Below are 9,979 nucleotides of genomic sequence, written 5' to 3' on the forward strand. Positions count from 1 at the left end.
CTGAGATGTCTAGTAATGCCTACCTGTTGTCTTATACATATTCAATGAATGTTATTCTTCACAGATATTGAATGACATACCTGCAGCATGGGATGGAGACTCTCCCACAGACAGACATGGCTCTCCCACACCACTGCATGATGCAGCCGCCAAGCCTTCAACGTCCGTTAATAAGGTAAATGGGGGAGAGCACACCTTACAAGGATGTTTAGTTTGTTTTCGTTTTCTAATGTCTAGTATATCAAATTAAAGGCATAGTCATTTACCTTTTTATTATTATTATTATTTTTTACTTCTAGTCACCTTACATCTTTACCTGAACAGTTTGATGACAGGAAAGCAAAGCAACATGCCTTTCGCACTTACCCTGGCTTTCATTTCCTAATGTCTAGTATATCACTTTAACAAGTAGGCCCCCTCAAAACACATGTTTTAAGATGTGTATGCAAGCATGTAGGCGGTAGAATTGAAACTTCAGAAGACATGTATGTGCCTGTGATGCACATTAACCTAAAGTGTATTAAAAGTCGCCATAACTGAAAGTGTTTGAAAAGCCTACTGTATATTGGACAACATCAGGATGTTGGAGGGGTCCCCAGAAAGCATGTTTTAATATGTGTGTGTGTGTGTGTGTGTAATTGTGTCCCCGTGATGCACATTAGCCTAAAGTGCATTAAACGTCCCCATAGATCACATATCTGAAAGTGTGTTTGAAATACCTACTGTACTGTCCATCAGAATGGTATATTGGACTACATCAGGATGTAGTAATAAATGCAGTAAAGGACTAGTAAAGAAAACGTGTAAAGCAAAATATTATACTCCAATGACAGCAGTGGGCTGATGCTGTTTAGCAAGGAAGTTGTTAACTTTACTTCTAATTAAAATTATATTTTCTGAGATGTTTAGTAATGCCTACCTGTTGTCTTATACATATTCAATGAATGTTATTCTTCACAGATATTGAATGACACACCTGCAGCATGGGATGGAGACTCTCCCACAGACAGACATGGCTCTCCCACACCACTGCATGATACAGCCGCCAAGCCTTCAACGTCCGTTAAAAAGGTAAATGGGGGAGAGCACACCTTACAAGGATTTTTTGTTTGTTTTCGTTTTCTAATGTCTAGTATATCAAATTAAAGGCATAGTCATTTACCTTTTTTTTATTTTTTTATTTTTTACTTCTAGTCACCTTACATCTTTACCTGAACAGGAACCTCTACTTACCTCTAGTCTACTTACCTCTTTAGTTGAACAGGAACCTCTACTTACCTCTAGTCTACTTACCTCTTTACCTGAACAGGAACCTCTTTTATTGAATCAAGCCAAAGTTTAACTGGTAGAACTTGTTGTAATGTTGTTTTTGTTTTTCCACAGGGGAAGGTGATCGTTCCAGATTATTGTTCTGATGAACTCTATGATTCATCTTCTGATGAACTCTATGATTCATCTCAAGACAGTGGAGAGGAGTGGAAAGTCCCAAAATGCAGTGAGAGCAGCAGTTCAGACTGGAGTGAAGTGATCCCAATGACAACAGAACATACGGAACCAAAGTTGTCTACACAAGTTCACCATTTACATGAGAGCACCACCGATATCGACACGGAGGAAGAAACTGGTACCTCTGTTGTGAAGATGGCAGAAAGTGGAATGTCCAGAACATGTTCTGTGAATAGTGATGATGAAGAAAGAGCAAGTACCGGAGCTGTGAGCATGGACGTTGATGACACAGCCACAGTAAGCATCAATGCTTTCACCAAAAAGAGGGATGGCGCCCGCGTCTACGACAAAAAACAGTACTGCCTGTTCTGCTTAAATCCTTTTAGTAAAATGGCAAGACATCTGGAACACGTACATAAAAATGAGAAGGAGGTAGTACTGGCATGCTTGCATCCAAAGGGTTCCAAAGAAAGAAAAACACATCTGAGCCATCTTCGCAACAAAGGGAACTATGCGCACAATGCTCATGTATTGAGGACCGGCAAAGGGGAGCTTGTTCCCAAGAAACGACCAGCTCAACCATCTCAGTGCAAAGACTACATGCATTGTATCTACTGCCAGGGATATTTCCTTAGAAAAATACTGTGGCGTCACATGAAAATCTGTACATTACGACCTTCAGATCAAACTCCAAAACCAGGAAAGACTCGTGTCCAGTCCCTGTGTGAATTCATGGGTCCTGTTCGACAACAGGTCGGTAAAATGCTAGGGCAGCTGCTCAACAATATGCATCAGGATGAGATAACTCTTGCTGTCAGAAGTGACAATTGTATCCTCCAGTTTGGAGAGTATATGCTGCACAAAAGTGGGTCCAATCCGAAGAGGCATGAACATGTCAGACAGAAGTTGCGCGAACTTGGAAGACTCCTCTTAACTGCAAAGAAAGTCAGTCCAAAGGAAATCAAACAAATGCAGGATCTCATTGACCCTAAGCTGTACCGGGTTACAGTGAAAGCCGTCCAGGTTACATGTGGATACAACAGCGAAACGGAAACTTTCAAAACAAAGCATTTGGCTCTTAAACTGGGATTCAGCTTGAGTAGAATTGCCAAACTTGTTGAGAGCAATGGAAGGATTGCAGAATGCAAAGATGTAATTGAAAAGGCCTTGAGCTTCCAACAAGTCCATGCAACTCGGTGGAATGAGTTAATATCTGCAGCAGCCTTGCGGAACATCGAGGAGGAGAAGTGGAACACACCCACAATCTTGCCCTTCACACGGGATGTGCAAGCACTGCATTCATACCTGGATAAAAAGCAGCAGGAGTCCATTCAAGAGTTGACAGCTAAGCCCAATGCTCTAAACTGGTCCTACCTTGCAAGAGTGTGTCTGGCTCAAGTCATTCTTTTCAACCGTCGAAGGGAAGGGGAGGTATCAAGTATGCCCTTAACCGCATTTGTGTTCAGAGACACCTCTGATCCTCATGAAGATATAGACTGGGCTCTCTCTGAGGTGGAGAAACAACTATGCAGACACTTCTCACGGATTGAGACAAGGGGGAAAAAGGGACGAAAGGTTCCCATCCTGCTGACCCCAAAAATGTTAAGTGCACTGGAGCTTCTAGTGCAAAAGAGAGAAGAGTGTGGAGTCCTAAAAGAAAATGTGTACATGTTTGCCAGGCCATCATACATGTCTCACTACAGAGGTTCGGACTGCATTCGCACCTTTGTCAAAGCTTGTGGAGCAGAGAACCAAGGTGCCTTGACATCCACAAAGTTGCGCAAACATATAGCAACACTCTCTACAGTCCTGAACTTGAATGAAACCGAATTGGACCAGCTTGCGACCTTCATGGGTCATGATCTTCAAATCCATCGGCAACATTATCGCCTGCCTGAAAAGACCCTGCAACTTGCCAAAATAAGCAAAGTCCTAATGGCGCTAGAGCAAGGGAGATTGGCGGAATTCAAAGGAAAGAACCTGGACCAGATCGAGATAGATCCTCAAGGTTTGGCTCATAACTCAGATCCACACACATAATGACATGTATACTGTAAAATTGCAACTGTATGTTGCTTTATAGAAAGTTTAATGACCGTCTCTCATGTGAAACTAAACCTTCAGTTTATGGGTGGTGGGCTGTAAAACCAACCCAGCCATTGAGAAATAGTCAAGGTAAAAAAAGGTATTAACATGTTTATTATTTCCTGTGTAGAGAATGTCCTGGCCTACAGGGATGACGATGAATGGACAGATGACAACAATAATCCCACTACATCAGGACTGGCAGGTATGCACTCAATTTCAGAGATGCAAGCCTAATTGTATGCATGCTAACCGTGAGTTTAAGGCTTGGAAATTTGTAAGAGTTAAAATAGAACAATAAATACATAAATAACAATAAATATTGTATTAATAGATACATAACTACATAGATAATTAGAGCCACAAAGAGAATTCATTTTTTAATATTAGTTAAACTTGATTTCCCCTTCAATGTCCCCCTTCTCTGCTGCCTCCCAGTGCAGTGGAATTAGACTAACTGAAAACTGAACTGAACCTGAACAAACAAGAAAAAGAGAGGGATACTCTGTTATTTTTGATGCATTCATGTTTGTTTCTTTTACCTCTAGTCTACTTACCTCTTTACCTTTTTACCTAACAGGAACCTCTACTTACCTCTAGTCTACTTACCTCTAGTCTACTTACCTTTTTACCTAACAGGAACCTCTACTTACCTCTAGTCTACTTACCGCTAGTCTACTTACCTCTTTACCTGAACAGGAACCTCTACGTACCTCTAGTCTACTTACCTCTTTACCTGAACAGGAACCTCTACGTACCTCTAGTCTACTTACCTCTTTACTTGAACAGGAACCTCTACTTACCTCTAGTCTACCTACCTTTTTACCTAACAGGAACCTCTACTTACCTCTAGTCTACTTACCTTTTTACCTAACAGGAACCTCTACTTACCTCTAGTCTACTTACCTTTTTACCTAACAGGAACCTCTACTTACCTCTAGTCTACTTACCTCTAGTCTACTTACCTCTTTACCTGAACAGGAACCTCTACGTACCTCTAGTCTACTTACCTCTTTACTTGAACAGGAACCTCTACTTCCCTCTAGTCAATTATTACTTTATTTACAATTCCTGTAGAGCACCCAGTTTCAGAAGAGATGCCACCACCCAGAGGGGGTGAGGAGGACCCTCAAGGCAGACCCTTAAGGAAGTCCTCTGAAGGTGAGTCAGCAAATGAATAACTGCACAGTAGTACAATTAGACATACCCATTTGGACCTTACCCGTAAGTGGTGAGTGACAGACAAATGTATATATAGAGTGACATCCTTGTCCTCGATAGTGATTGGCGCATACATGCCAAAACGTCCCGCGAAGCTTGTATATATATATATATATATATATATATATATATATATATATATATATATATATATATATATATATATATATATATATATGTCAGATGGACATACAGAGGTTTGCTAAATTATATTATGGACCATACCCGTCGGACCTTATATGTGGTGATTGATGAAATCACTGTATGTATGTGTGTAGGTCAGACAGACCATACCTGTATATGGCGACCATACCCATATGTGGTGAGTGACGAAGGTCTCTTGTATTTCATATTCAGGCCGCAAAGCTGCCAAGAAGAGGAGGCGGGAGACACAAATGAATGATGGAGAGGATACTGTGACTACATCAGGACTGACCGGTATGCTGTTGTCTTATGGCTAAATAAATTGGTCTAATTTATGAGGGTTAGGGCTGTATACATGAGAAGGGGAGAGAACAGAAGGAGAAGAGAAAGGGGAGATGAGATGGGAGGGTAGGGGTTTAGAGATGAGGAGAGGAGGAGAGAGGAGATGGGAGGGTAGGGGTGTAGAGATGAGGAGAGAAGAGGAGTGATGAGATGGGAGGGTAGGGGTGTAGAGATGAGGAGGCAGGAGTAGTGATGAGATGGGAGGGTAAGGGTGTAGAGATGAGGTGGGAGGAGGGGAAAGAGGAGGAGACATATTTTATGCATGTTAACAATGAGTTTAAGGCTTGGCAATTACTTTACAATTCCTGTAGAGAACCCAGTTGCAGAAGAGATGCCGGATGCTGTGATGTCACCACCCAGAGGGGGGGGGCTGATGCCCTCAAGGCAGTCCTCTGAAAGTGAGTCAGCAGACTCAGCAAATTACTACTACTAACTTACTACTAATAACTGCACAGTAGTAGAATGAATAACTGCACATTACTAGAATGAATAACTGCACATTAGAATGAATAACGGCACAGTAGTAGAATTAATAACTGCACAGTAGTAGAATTAATAATTGCACAGTAGTAGAATTAATAACTGCATAGTAGTATTATCTGTATGTTCATTATTCTCTGAATGATTTGTATTTCATATTCAGGCCCCAAAGCTGCCAAGAAGAAGAGGAGGTGGGAGACAAATGAGATGGAAGCAGTGGAGAGGCACATGATGAAGTTTATCAACTCAGTGCGAGTCCCGGGGAAGATGGAGTGCGAAAGGTGCTTGAAAGCTGAGCCTTTGGCTCTAAAAAACAGGGACTGGAGGTCCTTAAAATTCTATATACATAACCGCATTACTGCACTTAAAAGAAAAATGTAGATGTTAAGCTAGGAGTTTAACATCTAGCTAGGCACTAATCATATCATCTCTACACTCACTCATCTCTACACCCCTACCCTCCCATTTCATCTCTCCTCCTGCCTCCTCATCTCTACACCCCTACCCTCCCATCTCCTCTCCTCCTCCTCCTTCTTCTCCTAATCCCTCCCACACTAGTCACTTCACAACTCGTTGACTGACACACATTGCATTATATTATATGGGCCCCCAAAAAGCGAGGCAGAGACACTGTTGTTGTTGTTCTTATCTTTGTCTACTTTAAGACTTATCTTTAAGACCTGAGGATTCGATTCTTCTGAATCCAGTTTTCTGGACAAGTTTCTATGTCAGTGGTTCTCAAAGTTTTTCATGTCAAGGACCCCCACAATTATATGTATTTGGCCGCCGACGAAAAATGTGTTTCCGGTGAGCGATCTGGCACTTCCTTCGCAGGATTACAATGGGTGCTCCCAGAGCTGCTCTAGCCCCGCCCGCGCGGAGAGAAACGATTAAAAAAAAAAAGACTGAAATCACGGTTCAGACCGTGTTCGGCACCGAAGCTTCGGAACCGCCACTATGTAAACACACGGTTCAGACCGTGTTTGGCACCCGATGTGTTAAGTAAAAAATGTTCTAAATGTTCTAAAGATTCTAAATCTTTTGTATGTGTGACATTTGTTATGTGTGACATTTGTTATGGCAAATAAAAATTGCTATGTTGAACTGAGGAGGCTGATTCTTGAATTAAGCACTGCTGGCAATTGTAAAGCCCATGATATTATGGAAAATGTCCTACCAATGGAACAAAATGATCATCATATTCTAAACAGAATGACATGTTATATATATATGCTTTTTCCTCAAAGCCTCCAGTGTCCCTGCTGTCCTCTGTAGCCTCTCTCCTATGAGACAGCCTCAGACCGGTTGAGGGTTAGTTTGAATCCTGACTTGCTTTCTGGACATGTCTGTATGCAACGCCAAGCTTCCTGCATACAATTCAGTATGAAACTGATTAAAATGTCCCCAGGACATTGAGTCCCCATTTTGGTGTAAAAAAAACTGGTGTGTGTTATGTTAATGAGTTTGTTAATGAGGTCCCCATGAATAATGACTTCATGCACAGATCTGTGTGTATGCAAATGTAGTCCCCATAAACCATGGATTCCTATCGGTCCCCAAGACGCACGTTCAGGACAGGTATGGGAAATTACTTCATCCGATCTAGAATCTGAGGTGATATTTGTGTTAAAGAATTGTATTTTAACTTGCCTGATTTTTTTCAGGCCTGTGGGACCACTGGAAAGTGGTGTCCCCAGAAATGATGGCCCTGCATGTGGTCCCCACCAATGATAGAGACAGGCATGTGTGTGTGTGTGTGTGTGTGTGTGTGTGTGTGTGTGTGTGAGTGTGTGTGTGTGTGTGTGTGTGTGTGTGTGTGTGTGTGTGTGTGTGTGTGTGTGTGTGTGTGTGTGTGTGTGTGTGTGTGTGTGTGTGTGTGTGTGTGTGTGTTAATTATTTACCTTGCTATGCGGGACACAGCTTGTCCGCTTGGACATCGACGGTACAAATATCTGTGCCAGCCGTTGTCCCACGAAGACACACTCTGTCCAACTGTCAAAAAAAATAATTAATTAATTTCAACCTGTTCATGTTAGAAAGTTATTTCCTCTCTCTCTCTCTCTCTCTCTCTCTCTCTCTCTCTCTCTCTCTCTCTCTCTCTCTCCCACCACGTGAGGAAAAAGGCTCAGCAGCGACTGTACTGGTTCTGCCGCCTGTCAACAGGCTCGACTTGGACTTCCTCATGGTTTCCGTGATAACCCACTGTGGACACTTTGACACAAAGATGAACTAGAACAGTGGTTCTCAACCTGTTCAGGCCGTGACCCCCCAAAATAATCATATTTGAACTGGAGACCCCCCAACTGGAGACCCCCCAAAATAATCATATTTGAACTGGAGACCCCCCAAAACAATCATATTTGAACTGGAGACCCCCCAACTGGAGACCCCCCACAATAATCATATTTGAACTGGAGACCCCCCAAATAATCATATTTGAACTGGAGACCCCCCAAATAATCATATTTGAACTGGAGACCCCCCAAAATAACCATATTTGAACTGGAGAACCCCCAAATAATCATATTTGAACTGGAGACCCCCCAAATAATCATATTTGAACTGGAGACCCCCCAAGATAACCATATTTGAACTGAGGACCCCCCAAAATAATCATATTTGAACTGGGGACCACCCAATATAATCATGTATGAACTGGGGACCCCCCATTTTCTTTGACTCCGTTCCACAGATACATATTGTGAAAATAGCAGACCTACAAGCTCACACGGGTCTTCTATTTTCTCTCTCTCTCTATCTCTCTCTCTCTCTCTCTCTCTCTCTCTCTCTCTCTCTCTCTCTCTCTCTCTCTCTCTCTCTCTCTCTCTCTCTCTCTCTCTCTCCTGAGCCACTGTCGACCCAGTTTAAAGTTAACATTTCATTTCTAACTTGTTTATGAATAAATGATGTATTTACTCATTTATTCTGGTCAAGGTCATTGTTACTATAACTAAACACAAAATGATTGACATAGTTCAAAGGTTCAATTTGTAATGGAAGCGTCCCAACATGTTTAACCCTCTCAATCCGGGAACGCATTTGTGTCGCTTTTAGATTTCTTTGGCTATTCAAAAATAGCAGATATGCAAGCTCATAGCTATGAGCATGCATATCTGCTATTTTTGAGACATTTTGAAAATGTTTGCAAATCTTTGAATATTATGTATTGTTTAAAGCAAACATTTTTTTGACTCTGGGGGGTCTCTGGGACAATTTGAGATGGGGGTCTGCGACCAAATTGCATATCTAAAAATGTTTTCTAAATCCATAACAGTATGTTGCTACGTATATCAGTGGTGCTCCAACTTTTCCATGTCAAGAATGATATGTATTTGGCCGTGGACCCCCATCTCAAAAGAGTTAAAAATATTTGCTTTAAAACAACAATATATAATAAAAAAAAAAAATATATATATATATATATATATATATATATATATATATATATATTCAAAGATTAATTGTCCACGATTTTTCAAACTACAAGCTCATAACGTGACACAGAGTGCCGCGCTTTGAGCTTGTAGATCTGCTATTTTTGAATCGGTAAAGAAATCTTAAAATGACACAGATGTGTTCCCGGTCTTAATGGATTAATATATATTTTTATGGTTCATACAATAATATTAATAATTGATCAATAATAATAATAATAATAATAATAATAATAATAATAAATAATATTAATTATTCAATAACAATAATAATAATAATAATAATAATAATAATAAGGGTAATCATAATAACAATAATAATAATAATAATAATAATAATAATAATAATAATAATAATAATAATAATAATAATAAGGGTAATAATAATAATAATAATAATAATAATAATAATAATAATAACATTAATATTAAATAATATTAATTGTTCTTACGTGTCAGAAGGATGAGAAACAAAGCCACAGTCTCCATGTTGATGTCGCCTCCACCTCATGCAGAATGTCACCAACACAGCAGTAATATGTGTTTACATCAGGAAGTAGTTTGTATCTGGGGATATCCCCATGGGGTGCAGCATAGAGAGTGTGTATTATCTGTAGAGTGTGTGTGTGTGTGTGTGTGTGTGTGTGTGTGTGTGTGTGTGTGTGTGTGTGTGTGTGTGTGTGTGTGTGTGTGTGTGTGTGTGTGTGTGTGTGTGTGTGCGTGCCTGCCTGCCTGCCTGCCTGCCTGCCTGCGTGCGTGCGTGCGTGCGTGCGTGCGTGCGTGTGAGACGGACGGAGACAGAGATTGATTGATTTGATAGTAGACAG

At 40.8% G+C, this 9,979-nt stretch overlaps 1 protein-coding gene across 2 annotated transcripts in view; it reads right to left on the minus strand.

The window, feature by feature from the left end:
• Positions 1-9,656, minus strand: part of LOC311059161 (uncharacterized protein) — a 42,516-nt gene extending 32,860 nt beyond the window's left edge. For both annotated transcript variants that reach the window (XM_084076845.1, XM_084076844.1), the window contains exons 1-2: positions 9,605-9,656; positions 7,620-7,710 (exon numbers count right to left, since the gene is read on the minus strand). In XM_084076845.1, the coding sequence (XP_083932971.1) occupies positions 7,620-7,710; positions 9,605-9,641 (128 nt within the window). In that variant the 5' untranslated portion in view covers positions 9,642-9,656. The remainder of the gene's footprint in view (positions 1-7,619; positions 7,711-9,604) is intronic.
• Between the last annotated feature and the right edge of the window lie 323 nt (positions 9,657-9,979).

Source organism: Gymnoscopelus microlampas (assembly GCF_963454915.1).
Source record: "Gymnoscopelus microlampas genome assembly, chromosome: 13".
Classification (NCBI taxonomy): domain Eukaryota; kingdom Metazoa; phylum Chordata; class Actinopteri; order Myctophiformes; family Myctophidae; genus Gymnoscopelus; species Gymnoscopelus microlampas.